Raw genomic sequence first — 16,298 nt, forward strand, 5'->3', positions numbered from 1 at the left:
TTTGGGGGAGGGGTGGGGGACAAGGTCTTGCTCTGTCGCCCAGGCTGGAGTGCTGTGGTGCGATCTCGGCTCACTGCAGCCTTTGCCTCCAGGGTTCAAGCAATTCTCCTGCCTAAGCCTACTGAGTAGCTGAGATTACAGGTGCGTGACACCACATCCAGCTAATTTCTGTATTTTTAGTAGAGATGGGGTTTCGCCATGTTGGCCAGGCTGGTCTCAAACTCCTGACCTCAGGTGATCCACCTGCCTTGGCTTCCCAAAGTGCTGGGATTACAGGCGTGAGCCACTGCACCTGGCCCAAAAAGCCATTTTTGAAAACGATCTTGTAAACAAGAAGCAAAGACTGCTCCAAATTGAAATCAGTTTTAAAACCCCAAATGCCTACATACAATCAATATGAGAGCAGACAGAGCAGGCTCCTTCTACAACACTTTCCGCAGCTTCAGTCAGGTAGAAGGAGCACACCCTTGGTCATCAAAACTGCGTGCTGACCATCAGCGCCTCTCTGACTGGGGACAATTCCAAGAGAACACATCTGTTCCACAGAGTACTATCAATTCCAAAAATGTAATAAAGTGAATTTATGATGCTGTTGTTCAATAACCATGGTTAACCGTCACTCCTAGTAACACTGCCCTCTGGGGGCCCCTGATTCCTGGGGCTGCATCGGTCCTTCCCCAGTCCATCCCTTACACAAACGTCTCATCTTCCTCCCCATCTCTGCTTTCCTCCTGGCTGCAGCTGTCAGCGAGTAGAATGCCCCAGTCCACATTTTCAGCCCTCGCCACTTATAGCTTTAGGAACTACTACAGAGAACAACGTGGTAGCCACAGAGGAGGTGTCATTTTTTTAAATTGGAAGGATTGTTACAAATACAGTTAGAGAAGACATTAGGAAAAAAAAAAGCCCCTGATTTATAAGTGGGGGAGGGTAGTCCTGGTGAGGGTGTGATAACAGGGTGGAGGTTGAGGTGTTCTGTTAAATGAAAGGGAGGTGAGATCTAACACAGCCCTTAAACATCAGGCACTTGACAAGAAGGAGACATAGATTTAGCTATTTTCAAGAGGCACTCTCCAACACTGCCTAGCTAATGAGCAGCTGGTTCCCGGCCAGCATCTCCCACCCAGCATCACTCCTTGGTGGGGAATTTCCCCTCCCTTGACTTCAGGGAAATTCCCCCACCCTTAAAATAATCTGCTAAAACCATATATTTGAGAAAACCTCTTGCTGATCGCCCAGACTTCCTCAGAGTTGAGATAAGCCGTTCTGACTTCCCATCTTAAAAACGGAAATGGCAAGCCCAGGCAGGCAGCTCGTGTTCACAGCTAGGAGCAGCTGTCATGGGCTGCTGCTCTGTGGGCTGAAACTATGGGTGGACCCCAAGAGCTCAGGCCATGGAGATGCACACAGAGGGAATGAGCTGGGTCACAGGAACTGACAACGTCAAAACATGATGCATGACTTCCACGGTCCATCCCCCTTCAGTGGTTCCCAAACACCCAGGGCCCGTGGCATCTAATCATATGGAAAACGTTTAGAAAAATAAAGATCCTCCCCTGCCCTGGGCCACTGAGTCAGGTTGGGTGGTGGGGGTAGGGGGAAGGATGTTTGCTGAGAATTTATTTTGAAAAGCTCCTCAAATGATTCTGACACCTGGAAAAATTTGGGAACCACTGGACCTTCCAGTTAAGTTTACTTAAACCACACCACACGCTCACGTTGTTCCAGGACATATGCCTTTTGTTGCCTGTCCACGCAGCAGGCCACAAGTTGCAGGCAATGTATTCTAATTGCATTGGCTGGAAACCTCTGCGTTAGCCAATGTGTACCACTGAATGTTCCTTGTTCCAACGAATAGGACAAAATCCATTCATCTATCCATGCTGACCTCTCCACCTGGAGCAACTTTCCCACCCAAAACAGCCCATCAAATTCTGGCTCATCCTTCAGAAGTTTAACCATTGGCCAGGCACAGTGGCTTGTGCCTGTAATCTCAGCACTTTAGGAGGCTGGGGCAGGAGGATTGCTTGAGGCCAGGAGTTCAAGACCAGCCTGGGCAACATAGCAAGATCCCATCTCTATTTAAAAATAATTTAAAGAAACAAAAACCAAACAACAAACAAAAGTTGTAACCATCATTACTTGGTGATAGTTCCATGACTTTTCAGCTCCCTGATCCTCTGCCATAACAATATCTGCCTTTGATGTTCTATAAACATGTTAGACTAACCTCTTTTAAAATATGTATCACATTTAAATTATAGTTATTATTAAGTTTATATCTGTCCCTTTATATCCTGCCCCTACTCTTATCCTAGCTATGACTTTCTCAAGGACAAGGAACATGCTTAATAGTCAGTGTTGGGTGACTGAATTAAAGTATGAAATATGTTTCATGCTCCAGAATGTAAACTGTTACTGTTGGAAAAGTCACTAGTATTATCTAATCTAGACTTTCAAGCCATTCTTCACAAATAGTATTTTTCAATCTTTTAAACATGTGGACAACAATAAGATCAAAAGGAATCCTAGAAACGGACCTATTAACTCTCACTGATAATCTGTTATTAATGTCTAAGGAGCTTTTAAAAATCATTCTCCTAATGTATAGCTTCACATCAGTATTCAAATTAGGGCCCTGCACCCTGGGCAGCCAACACCCCACTGGCTCCAGACCCCACAACCAAGCCAGCAGCTCCACTCCCTCCTGCTCTCAAAACTCAGCCTCTGTCCCGTCTCCAGTTCAGAGCTGGGGCGTTGGCTCTGGGCTTGTGTCTTGCGGTGAGCTCTTAGGTTTTACCTTTGACTTGTCCCACAGTGCCTGTCTTCTGTTCTCAGCCAGGAGCTGCTTGTCCTGGGGCTGCTGGCTCTGAGCACGGCTCCTCCCGTCCACCCTGGCTGACACCTGCCGATCCATCCTGGGCCCTCTCCTCTGCTCTGCCGCTCCCTGACAGCTCTCTGGGCTGGTGTCTCGTCAGCCCTCCGAGTTTCCGACGGCTGCCCAGCTGGCTGGACAGACCTGAGCAATCAGCCATCTGGCTTCCTGGCATCTTAATGTGCGCCAGGCATTGCGCTCAGCGCTGGAATAAATCCTCTTGCGAGCCTCACAAGCATCTTGGAGTGCTGCTGTCTGGTTATGAAGGAGGAAACTGTGGCTCAAAAAGGTTAAGTAACTTTCCCCAAGTTGCGGGGCTGGATTCAAAGCCAGGTGTGTCTGCCAGCAAAGCAATCCTGCTATGAGCCTGTCTCAGGCTTGGCTTCAACTCACACTGACAGGAGAACAGGACAGGACAGCACAAGATGGCAGACAACCCACAAACCCGCCCTCCCTGACATGGCGTCCTCCTGGGAGCCACTAGGCTGTCCCTCAGGGTCTTTCAGAGCCCCACAACCCCTCCCCTGCCCCCTGCCCTCTCAGGGCTCTCAAATGAAAGAAAACCCACCATAGGCAAGCTTTATTATTTGTTTTAAATATGGTGCTTGTTGACACTTGATTACATGTATTCACTGAGTATAGCGCGTATAGGAGTGGCAACAGTTTCCGCAGTGCACTGACCCAGGCCCCTCTCAGAAAGGCAGGTGAGGGACTGCTGCAGAGGGTCAAGGCCGCAGAGGGCAGATTCTGGCATGCTGTTTCTCCAGCAGCACTGAGGGAGCACCGCTCAGAGCGGAGGCTAGGTCGGGCCCCCCTTGGCCTCCCCTCCGTGGAAGGGGGTGGAGGAATGCTGGAGGAGAGCCGGGGGCACCTGCCCCCCGCCCCTGCCTGTTCATGCTGGCTGCACTCCCGGTGGGAATGAACACGCCCCTGCTCAAGGCCATGGGTGCAGGAACCCTGGGAGGGAGCACCCGCATGTTCGCTTCCTCCACCGGGTCTTGCCAGTGCCGTCTCGCTAGCATTACCGAGCCCTCTCACTCATGTGGTCTGTGTTCTCAATATAGAAATCGCCGGGCAACTTTTTTTTCCTTTTTCTAAATTTTGGCTCGTAAAATGGAGTATACATCAGTCTTGTTTTGATAATCCACCAGACACAGAAGCCGTAACCACATCCCTGCTTTCTCTCTGCCAGCACAGAAACCAATCAAAACAAGGAAGAAAGCACAAACTACAAACTGTACTGCTCTGACAGGGCCCCAGGCGGCCTTGAGCTGCCATCTACGGTTCCCATTCATTTCAGGCGAGGCGCTGGCATCTATTTAGGGAAAAAACAGAGACAAGATCTGTTTCTAAAGCATCCTATTGTATCCATGTAGTGTAGCCAGGGAAAAGTCTGTCTGTGAAGTCTTGTTTTTTCTGACTTCATTTTAAGAATGTGAGGATTAGAGTTTATGGCTTCCTAGTGTGAGAGTACAATGTTTCTTTCACATTTAAATAGTCCAAATAGTCCAATACTCACAGAATAGACAAATAGACAATACTCACAGAAATACTAAAAAGAAAGCGGGAGATAAGGCACAAAGCAGTAAGCAAATACTGGGTAATGTCACTTTAGAAACAGGAAACTATTTTTCAAAGATCAGTTCATAGCCTTAAACCTCACACATCCTCAATTAGCAAGAAACATTCTTATACACACCAACAATAATCTCTTGAATAAAGGAATTTCATGTAATAGAAGCAAAAACCAGTAACAATATCAGCAGCAAAACCATTAACAATATTAGCGGCAAAACCCAGACCCCCTACTACTCAGGAAGGATGGTTCAGGCTTGATTCTTATGATTTTCTACTCCAAACAAGCAACTGTGTCATAAACAAAACCAATTTCTTCGACTGACTATGTCCACAACTAAAACTATCCTCGGCACCCTTTACTAGAAGAGTGAGCTTTTCTCCACAGGCTCACACCTGACAAGCAGCAGAGAAAGAGAGAGAGAGAGAGAGAGAGAGCGGGGAGTGGCGGGAGGGAGAGAGAGAGAGAGAGAGAGAGAGGGAGAAAGAACTGCAACTTGGGAAGGAAAGAGCTGAATCGGCAACATGTCACAGTACAACAACCCATTCTCTGCACACATACCCAAGTGAAGGCTTTCCAGACTCCAGAATCTTGCTATCTCTCTTCTAGCTACCATCCTTCTGTTCGGAAAACAGCAACCTTCAGAGCAGGACTGGGGTGTGACTGAGGAGCCGGTCCCCAAGCATCACAGAGGACTGCACAGGCTGGCAGCTACGGGAACTGCAGAAATCGCTTATTCACTGCTTTGACGCTGTTGCGTTCCCAGTCAGAGCCTGCCCAGAAACTGACAGCTGGCTCCACACTCCATGTGACCAAGGGTTAGTGGCTACAGTGACATTGCGGGGGCCTTCAGGAGACAATTCTAAACTAAGGCAAAACCTATACACACCAAAGCCAAACACACTCACAAGCCATCAGGTGCTGTCGAGAGCCTTCAGTGGAGGTAGGAGAAACGGTGTGTGCTGCTTTTAACTACAAAACCTAAACCTGAGTTAAACTTTCAGAGAGCTTTTCAAAAGGTATTTATTTCACAAGAAAAAAGCACAGGGGTCACTTAGTTCAAAAATACAGTTAGGATTTCACACTGTGGTATGACAAAAATTTGAGTTATGACATTACATTAAGTTAGCTATAAATTTATGAAATCACTTTAAAAGAGAGATTTTGTTCAAAAGGTATACATGTAAAGGCATACATGTAAAGGTATACATGTAAGTTCTCTCCAGGTAATATATTCTGGGTTGTTTTTATTTCCTCTATACTCTTCTATACTTTCTAAATTATCCACAACGAGCAAGTCTTTCATATTGTGAAATGACTGTTAACAAAGAGTGAGCTTCCTTCCATTTCCCCATAAGCAGAAAACACTGCCTTTTTAACTTTATGAACAATGAGGTAATATATATGCAAAGTAGTGACCTCACAGTCATCTCTTAATAAATGTGGGTTTAAGCTGGCCATGCTAGCTCATGCCTGTAATCCCAACTACTCAGGAGGATGACGCAAGAGGATTGCTTAAAACCAGGAATTCATGGCCAGTCTGGGCAACATAGCAAGGCCCTATCTCTCTTAAAAAAAAAAAAAAAAAAAAAGGTCTGGGCAAGGTGGTTCACACCTGTAATCCCAACACTTTGGGACTTTGGGAGGCCAAGGTGGGAGGATCAATTGAGCCCAGGAGTTTGAGACAAGCCTGGGCAACATAGCGAGGCCCCGTCTCTACTAAAAAAAAAAAAAAAAAAAAAAAAAAATTTATATTAGCCACGCATAGTGGCATGTGACTGTGGTCCCAGCTACTCAGGAGGCTGAGGTGGGAGGACTGCTTGAGCCCAGAAGGGGGAGGCTGCAGTAAGCTATGATCGTACCACTGTACTCCAGCCTCGGTGACAGAATAAGATCCTGTCTCTAAAAATAAAAATAAAAAATTAGCTGGGCAGAGTGGCACACACCTGTCATCCTAGTTACTCAGGAGTCTGAGATGGGAGGATCACTTGAGCCCAGGAGTTCGAGGTTGTAGTAAACTACAATCACACCACTGCACTCCAGTGTTGAGTTATAGAGCTAGATCCTGTCTCTAAAATAGATACATACATACATACATACATGTTAAACAAGTGATAGTGCCAATTAGTAAAATGCATGCTTTATAGTGATGAGCTTTGGAGTCAGACTGCCTGTGTTCAAAATCTGCCTTCCCGTAACAAAATTAGGGAAAGTTTCCAAGTCTCTAGGCAGCTCACTTTCCACATCTGCGGAGTGGGGATAACACCAATCAATAATCCTCACAGAGTTACTTGAGAACATATTAGTGTTTAGAGAAGCACTGGCTCTTCATTGGGGATTAATAAATGTTAGCTGTCACACTGCTGCTGTTGCTCCAAAAAACCTGAGGTCCCTTAATAACATGCTAGTTCCCAGAGAAATCACAGCATGAACTCAGAATGGAAAGCTGTATGATTAGTCATAACACACATGTTGAGTATATACTATATCGTAGGCTTTTCTTATCTTCAAATATCTGTGGCTATTTCTATTGATCTGGTGCATCCCACCCTTAAATCCAGGTAAGGACAGTTTTCTGGGAAACTCATAGCCTTAGTAACCCACACTACAAGTGAAAAACACACACGATCACACAAACTCTTATGACCAGTTCAGCTGAAAATCTTTTTCTTCGAGAAATTTTATTTATTTTATTTTGAGACAGAGTCTCGCTCTGTCACTCAGGCTGGAGTGCAGTGGCGCGATCTTGGCTCACTGCAACCTCCACCTCCCGGGTTCAAGTGATTCTCCTGCCTCAGCCTCCCGAGTAGCTGGGATTACAGGTGCACACCACCACGCCAGGCTAATTTTTGTATTTTTAGTAGAGATGGGGTTTCACCATGTTGGCCAGGCTGGTCTCAAACTCCTGACCTCAGGTGGTCCGCCCACCTCGGTCTCCCAAAGTGCTGGGATTACAGGCATGAGCCACTGCGCCCAGCCTCTTACAGGAATTTTAAAAGATGATTTAAAAGAGGCAAATACTTAAGATGTTTAATAGATAATTCATTCAATAGAGGAATATTCTCAATAAAGGTGGTAGTTTATTAAATTATAGACTCGAAAGACTCCTTGATATTGTTTTTCACAGCAGACTACTCTCTCTCTCGTGTAAAGTCTCCTAAGTTTATCTCATGGAATACCAGTTGCATAATATGCTCCAAGAAAAGAGTTTGAAAACCACTGTATATTGTATCTACCTTTTGCACATCCTACAGGATTCATCAGTAATCACAGGCTCTAAAAAGTTCCCACTGACAGCTGTGCCATCTTGTTTAACATAGAATTTAACAATCGTATTTGGCCATGATGCTCTTTTTTTATGACAACACATATTACTACACCAAAAGAAAGTATCCTCTGGCCTTGCCACTCACAGTAGGGCCCATAGACCAGCAGCATCAGCATGACCAGGAGCTGGTGAGAAATTCAGATTCCTGGGTCCTGCCCCAGGTCTGTAGAATCAGGATCAACATTTTAACAACATCCCAGGTCATTCGAATGCACATTCAGTTTTCAGAAGTGTTGTCCTAGGCAACTCAAGAAACTATACAACATACTTGGAGAAGCACTGCCATGAGGCAACATCTTGAATATCAGTATCTTTTCTCATCAATTGAGAAAGTAGCGAAGACCATGGAATGAATGGGTGGGCTTGAGTTTAGTCAGAATGAAAAGGTAAAATGCATAATACTCAGATACAAAGCAGCAGAAAGTAGGAATTAATTCTCAAGGTTATCCATTCCAACAAAGCCTAAATTCCAGAAGGAGGCAAATAAAATCCAGTGTTTTCATTTTCTACAAATTTTTTTTCTTTTGTTAAAAACATTAGTTTTCAAAAAGCAAAAGCTCTCTTGGCCTCATTTTCTTAGAACTTGGTAGGGGCTGTTTGCTCACTTTCACTTTTTATTGGCATCTGGTACAAGAGGACAGTTTCTGTTTCCCAAGCACTTTCTCTCAATCCAGAGATGGGGTGAGGGCACTAGACTAACATCCTTGGGATTACAGGATCTTAAACCAGAGGTATTCACTGGAGATTACTGTGTAGGCAAAACAAAATAAAGAGAAGGAAAACAAGTAAATAAACAAAGACTGCCTTGAAATGAGGCATCTTCTCAAAGGATGTGACCCAACAACCCTTTTATGTCCCCACCAGCTTGGATATGACCCCATTACCAAGGACTACAGGAGAGGTGCTAGATGGAGGAGCCCCAGGGAAGAGAGTCACACTATTCTGTGGCAAAGGACTACCATCAACTTTAGGAAATAGGCTCAAGGATGGGCACATCAGCCAGCCACCCTCCTAAGATAGTTTTGGAAGAAGCTACTACTAATGTAGAAGGGGCATGACAGAACAAGGAAATAGGACTTTTAGTTTAATTTTTTTTTTTTTTTTTTTTAGTGATGAGATCCTACATTTACCAGATCAGTAAGAATGCTACAACAAAAACCTAAACCACAGTTTAAAGAAGTCTTAAAATCCTGGCTGGGCATTCGTGGCTCACACCTATAATCCCAGCACTTTGGGAGGCTGAGGTGGGAGGATCACTTGAGACTGAAAGGTTGAGGCTGCGGAGAGCTGAGATTGTACCACTGCACACCAGCCTGGGTGACCTGCCTTGAAAAAAAAAAAAAAAGAAAGAAAAAAGAAAAATCCAACCCCCAAATTAATCTCTTCTCTTTGGATAAGATACCACTACCTCACTGGAACTGGGAAATGACCATCATTGATTATTGGCAACACTGAAAGGACTAAGCACAGGTATCAGATCCGTAGGTAGGAGTGGAGATATCCAACTTACATATTAATATGAAATGTTGAGAAATCAGAGAGGACAAAATAAACACTGAGGACTGCGTGTGGTGGCTCATGCCTTGATCCCAGCACTTTGGGAGGCCAAGGTGGGAGGATCACCTGAGGCTAGGAGTTTGAGACCAGCCAGAGCAACATAGTAAGACCCCATTCTCTACAAAAAATAAAAAAATTAGCCCAGCTTGGTGACACATGCCTTGAGTCCCAGTTGCTCAGGATGCTAAGGTGAGAGAATCCCTTGAGCCCAGGAGTTCGAGGCTGCAGTGAGTTATGATTGGGCCACTGCCCTCCAGCCTGGGTGGTAGAGCAAGACATTATCTCTATAAAAATTTAAGTTAATTTTTAAAAATAATGTTGAAAACACATAGGATTTTATGATCAATTTTATTCTATAGATACAGAAAGTTATTTTTGGTAAGCTGGTCCCAAAACCCATATATATTTACATACATATGGGAAAGAAATGTCATAAAATTCTTGGAGAGGCAAGTTAGTAGCAGTATCTCAAACTCAGAACAGTAGTCAGCACTTGACCTCGCCAGGAGGATTTCTGCAGACTGAGTAGGTTCATTAAGGTTCTTGAGATTGAGTGGCCATTAAGGTTCCTTTGAGCTCCACATTTCTGGTATCTTCTTATTTTAAGTATGACATGGTAGATATTTTCTTCTATGACCACCTCCTAATTAAGTGCAGAGAGATGACCAACACCAAAGTTTCCCACCTGCTGCAGCTTCCCTGCTGTTTCTGCAAAGCAGCAGCCTCCCTCCATGGTACAGACATATCCAGAACCCAGGAATACCCTTGGAACTTTATGTCCCCACTAACTTTAATATGGCCCCATTACCAAGAACTACAGGACAGGTGCTAAGCAGAGGGGCAGGCCCCAGGGGAGAGTCATGCTGTCCCCTGGGAAAGCACGGCTATCAGCTTTAGGACATGGGCTGAAGGATGGGCACATCAGCCAAGAACCAAGGCTGCCATGGGCTGGAATGACCCATAATCCCAACTCCCATATGGACAATGACTAACTCAGAATCAGGAGTGACACAGCCAGGACCTGTGGACACCACTGGCCGTCTCCCACAGCTGAGATGGGGCTGTATTTTCTAAAGCTGGGATGGGAGAGTCCTTCACAGGAAATAATTTGCTACATTTGCTATCAGTTATTCAGGCCAATGTCCATTCCCATAAATCATCGAGTGCCCAGAGTGACCCCTTCATTCTGAATGGATTAAAGACAAACATGATTATTAATCTACAGGTCACAGTGATGCTACTTTCCAGAGGAACCTGAAAGGCATTGAATGTAACACAGGGCAGGGCATGTCCCAGCACAAACTGATGAGCCGGGTAGATGCTGCTTCAGCAGGCCGACTCCTGTTGGGCAAAGGCAGGCTTAGTTCAGGTCTGACTGAAATGCCACTCAGCAGCCACAGACTCTTCACCACAGGAGGGGCGGACCCCATCATACACAGCTCAGGAAATGGTGCCTGAAGTACAAGGGCAAACTCTGTGAGACTCGCCCTGGCCTGCTTCAAGACAGCTATGAAGAAAAAATGCCTCTCTTCACGCCTTCAAAGCAACTGCTTTTCACCTTGGAGCAATGTGGACCTGAACACACAAAACCAGCGAATATGTGCTCTCGGCGGCTTCAATGAACCCCTTCATCATTCACCCCTACTCAATATCCCACCCTCTCCAAACACAGCTCCAAACAAGATACTTTGGACCTGGGCAATGACTAGAACTCTGATTAATGCAGAAATAAATATAAAATTATCCTTTAAAAGGTGCCATCTTCAGCTGAAGGCCGTTGTTTTCCTGTTCTCTGTAGTAAGCGCATGTGGATTTTTCATCCTTCAGGGCCTAGTACAGATTTCACTTCGTTTCTGCATTTACCCGGTTATTTTCAGATCCTTAGGACCGAGCACATTTCAAACATAACAAGAACACAACAGGGACTGAAGGAATATAACCTTTTTCTTTGTCTTAACAGAAGGCAATTATTGGGACATGGTCTTTAAAACTGCCAACAGGCATATCTTTGTGCAAATCAATTAGACAATATTGTGTTTTGTGATGGAGAAAACATACGGGAAACTGAATAGAATGGAAGGCAATCTGTGTTTCTCAGTCTGACCTCATTTGAATGCTAGCTCCACTATCTACTCATTACATCTTGCTTAGCCAAGCTAGGAAAAGTTTCTGAATATTTCTAAGGCCTGACCTTGTCTGTAAGATCAGGCCAGGAATACGTACAGAGTGCTACTGGCTCTTGGTGGTGGTTCGCTAGATGTTTAGCTGTCTCGCTCTCCTTCCTCTGACTTTTAATACTCTTTCTTCTTCTTTTAAAATCCAATTTCTGAAGCTTAGTAATAAGACAGACGATATTTTCAATAACTTTTACTTTTTAACTCTAGCAGTTGAGAACTGAGAACGCTTTAACTGCTAGAAGATGAAATTTCATGAGCTTGCCAAAAAAAATTTAATACTTTATGTTTTTCTGAGACAAGAAATAGAACACTATATTCCTTCTAAAAAATCTTGATGATAGGCAACAATGAGGCATGAAACACCAGCTAAGATAACTGCTATGCAGCTAATACAATCTCCAAGACTTGCAGACAATATGGTTTTGGGCACTAAAGGCCATATTTGTAGTCCTTGTTCCTGCATACAGAAGCCTTTCATAATTTCTAAATTCCTTCGGACTCTGTGGAATCCAGGCTGTCTCACAGCAGTCAGAAGACAGGGATTTTACTACAGGCAGTCTTCGCAGTCAGGAAAACACTTGCTGCGAGTACTGGTAAGTGAACTGATTCATCTTGTTTTGTATGTAAATACAGTTGGCCCTCTGTATCTGTGGGTTACACATCTGTGGACTCAACCAACCGCAGATTGAAAACATTTAAAAAACTGTGACTGTACTGAATATGTACAGACTTTTTTCTTGTAACTATTCCCTAAACAATGCATTATAACAACTATTTACATAGCATTTACACTGTATTAATATCAGGTCTTTCAATAATCTAGAGGTGATTTAAAGTATATGGAGGATGGGCATGGGTTATATGCAAACACTAGGCCATTTTATATCAGGGACTTTTGCACAGCCTTGGAGTTTGATGTCTGCAGAGTCCTGGAACCAATCCCCCTCAGACAACCAGGGATGACTGTATAATCAACAGCCAATATTCCTTGGCATGAGTACAAAGTGAGATGTAGGGGGAGAAGGGAACGTGGCAAGGCTCATGGCATCACCACCTAACAATCCAAGTGCTCCATCACCAATTCTCCAACCAGCTTTCCTGAGAGCTCCGCTGCTATCATGCAACAGGCACTAAGCAAGTAAATCCCGAGTTCCTACTTTCCCTCTGATTCTTTAGTGAAAGAAAATATTTGAAAACTGATTTGAGTAAAATGCAGAAGCAGCAAGAGATAATTCAAAAAACAAGAGAACAAAGAGATGTTAAGAGATGCTTAAAGTCATTTCAAAGGCATCACACACACCTCAACACCTGCTATGGCTTTTCTTTTTTTCCTTCCTTTTAACAAAAAATTTAGTGGAGTCTCTGAGTGATACATTGAAAAATCGTTAGATAATACCTAAAACTTGCAGCCCAGACAATCTACAAAAAAGACCTAGGCAAGTTTCTTTTTTTTTTTTTTTAAATAACCTGAACATATGTATTTTAAATTTGCTTAACTTATATTTGGATAATAAACAGTATATTATTCCATATAGACTCCAAGTGCTCTAAGACTTTACTAAGTAGACTAAATGACTTGTCTAAGCTAACTTGTTGATTAGCGCAGCTCAATCAGTAACTCAGAACTCTGGATGTAAACGGTTTCCTGCTCATCACTGCCTTTGTCTCCTATGTAGTTAATGTTTCCCTAATTAATTAGTAATAGTTACTGCACACTTACTGGTGTGCCAGGTCATTCTTCCACATCTGTGGGACAGATCATATTAATTTCTCCCATTACAGATAAAGACATGAAGACTTTGAGATTAAGTGACTTGTCCAAGGATTGGGATTACACTCTTACTTTTAGACCCAAAGGTCTGTTAGTGAGAAAATTAACTTTCATAATAATTAGGACAGAATAAGGCCAGAATAACTGTATGAGTAACCTCCCTTTTGTGATGCACTTAGGCTATGAATCAAGAATTCTTACTGCCTTATTCTATTGACAGTCCTAAGGAAAAACAGAAATATGGTGTGATCTGATCAAACTATCAGTGCATAAATTTGTTATTCCAACAAATTAGAAGTAGGATTTTAACAACCACAAAAGAGCTAAAAAAAAAACAAAACTTTGTTTTAAACAAACAAACAAAAAAATACAAAGAATTTGAATAAATTTCTTTACTACAAGACTTTTCAAAGAAATGTTTCAGTAATTTCTCATAATTCAATTAATTTCGTTTAAAAAATCAAATTTGAAACAACATAAGCACTTCCTATGATTAAATTCCCTGACTTCCTAAATGTTGGGGATCAATATCTATTCTAAATCAAGAAATGGAAATTTCTGATGTGTAATCTTCCCATCTCTTTGAAAAACATTCAGTGAGAATAAACGCAGACACATTCATACTAACAAACTTTCAGATACTGGTAATATGTAGACAAAATAATTGTTAATATCATAGCCTAACAAATTGTTTTTCATTAGTCCTGAGCCTTTATGGGATATTTTGAGCCATAAAATCAGAAAACCATCAACACAGCTTAAGCAAAACAGATGAAATACCTCAATTTTAAGACAACTCCCTCCACATCCTCCCATGGCATTCTGGCCTTGCCCTAGCACTGAACTGCTGAACTCAAACTGTTTTTTTTTTTTTTTTAAGGGCACTAAGCTCCTCCCTGCCGCTGGATCCAGTGGGTATTTTTCTCTCTACACTTTGGTGCATTTGACAGTGTGAACCGCTCTCACACCTGGAAGCCCTGGCTTCCTTTGACATCTGGGACATCGCTTACCTGCCTGGCTACTTTTTTTCTATTTTCTTTGTGAATTTCTTTGCCTTCACTGGTCCCCAAATGTTGGTCCTCAGAGCATGGTTCAAGATCCTCTTCTCATTTTTACCCCCACTCATATCACACTCCTTCCTAGAGTTTTAAGAACCACTTTGCTGATAACTCCCAAATCTTCATCTCTAACTTTGGGTCCCCCTCCTCAAAATCAGAGCTTCAAAATCAAGGATATGGTGATGTCATCTTCATCGAGCTGCCCATAGGTCGCTCTGACTTGACCTGCCTGGAATGGAGTAAGCTCCCCAAGTGACCAACATGCTCTTCTCCTAGGCTCCCCGTCAGCCAGGCATCAGAGGCAGCACGGATGGCTGCTCCCTGGCCCCAAACATCCAGACAATTACCTCGACCTCTCAGTTCTTCATATCTCCAGTGCCACTGTCATTTTCCGAGGCAACAGACTCCTGAGGTCTCCAGTCCTCCATGATCCAGCCAATGATCTCTCTGAAATGCACATCTGATCATCTCACGGCCCTCAAAAGCCCTCAGTGGCTCCCAGTTGCCCAGGCTCTGTCCTCCCAGGGAGCCTGACCTTAGGGGAGGCCCACCTCTCAGCCTCCTCCTCTGCATCCTGCTACAGCCTTGACCTGCAGCTGAGGTCCTCTGACTTGTAGCAATCGGGCTGCCTAAAAGCCCTAAGCCAAAAAAAGTGCCCCATGCACGCATGCCATGAATATAACTTAAGGCATACATAGGTGCAATCACTCACCTTTGTCATGACGTAGGACAAGGCTCCCTGTGTACGATCAACTGACTAGAATTCTGCATTGTCTCTTGTACAATCCACACCCATATGCGTCCACTATGATTTCCAGTTCTGGCTTCTTTAACGTTTATCAGTAAAACCAGAGACACTGGCGAAACAATCTGAATACAGACTCCTCGATTTCTCCATTTTTTCCAAGCTGTCAATTCTCATCTAATCTGATAGAATTTTCTTTAACAATTCACTTTTATTGAGTTTCACTGGGTTTCTCCAAAGTATTCTATTTCATTGTCAGAGATGCCAAGTCCCCTTTCAGTCTCATATTCACATTTTATTTGCTTACATAATATCTAAATCAGTTCCATATCATCATAATAAAGCAACTGCCATAAACAGGCTTGGTGGGGTCATGCCCTTGACTCCTGGTGAGGATACAACTCTACTTGTGGGACCAGTGAAGAGGAGCCAGGAAGGCAAGCACAGGCCACACTGCGGGATCTGCCACCTCCTTACAGAGGCCTGGAGGACACTGTGACCTGACCAGTGTAGTTTTCTCTTGGGCTACCCTACTTTCAATTTCTCAGATGTGCTCTCCTTTCTCTGGCCTCCACTTTTTGTGTGGAACACACTCCCCCTAACAACAAACTTAATCTAACTCCCTTCATCCCTCAAGCCTCATTTGAGGTCATTTCCTCCATGAAGGCTTGGGACAGCCCAGATCCGACTGACATGCCCCCTGTTTACACTCAGCATGTGTGCAGTTGTGTGGTTTTTCCACCACACTGCATCCATCCACCACACCAGCAGCTCTGTAGGAACACTCTCTAGCTTCCTCAGAACTGCCCAGCCTCTGGTACTGTGCCTCATTTATAATAGGGACATATGTATTTGTTAAATGGATCAAAATCAAAGAAGTATCTTCAAAACCAAAAGCACATTTAAAATCCAACTCAGGCCGGGTGTGGTGGCTCACACCTCTAATCCCAGTACTTTGTAAAGCCAAGGTGGGAGGCCAGGAGTTTGAGACCAGTCTGGGCAACAGAGTGAGACTCTGCCTCTAAAGAAAATCTAAAATAATAATAATAATACAATAAAATAAAATACAATTCAGAAATGTTTTGGTTGATTAAGCCCTGCTGGCCCCTCCTATAGCATGTCCCAATAATTTTAAGCTCACCAAAGTATCATGATGTTGAGCTGATAAGGTTTTACAACCAATACTAATCTCTAAATAGAGAAAAGTAAAT

The 16,298-nt window shown here is 43.6% G+C and overlaps 1 protein-coding gene across 4 annotated transcripts in view; it reads right to left on the reverse strand.

Annotated features, from left to right (window-relative positions):
- The window catches only part of SPATA13 (spermatogenesis associated 13), a 148,428-nt gene that overhangs the window by 30,997 nt on the left and 101,133 nt on the right, over positions 1-16,298 (reverse strand). Inside the window, exon 1 of one of the 4 annotated variants that reach the window (XM_032150650.3) lies at positions 5,013-5,175. The exons of the other annotated variants lie outside the window; for them this stretch is intronic. Within the exon in view, the coding sequence (XP_032006541.1) occupies positions 5,013-5,067 (55 nt within the window). The 5' untranslated portion in view covers positions 5,068-5,175. Of the gene's footprint in view, positions 1-5,012; positions 5,176-16,298 lie in introns of those variants that run through there. 4 annotated transcript variants of the gene reach the window in all.

The sequence above is a fragment of the Hylobates moloch genome, unplaced genomic scaffold, assembly GCF_009828535.3.
Source record: "Hylobates moloch isolate HMO894 unplaced genomic scaffold, HMol_V3 SCAFFOLD_4, whole genome shotgun sequence".
Taxonomy (NCBI): domain Eukaryota; kingdom Metazoa; phylum Chordata; class Mammalia; order Primates; family Hylobatidae; genus Hylobates; species Hylobates moloch.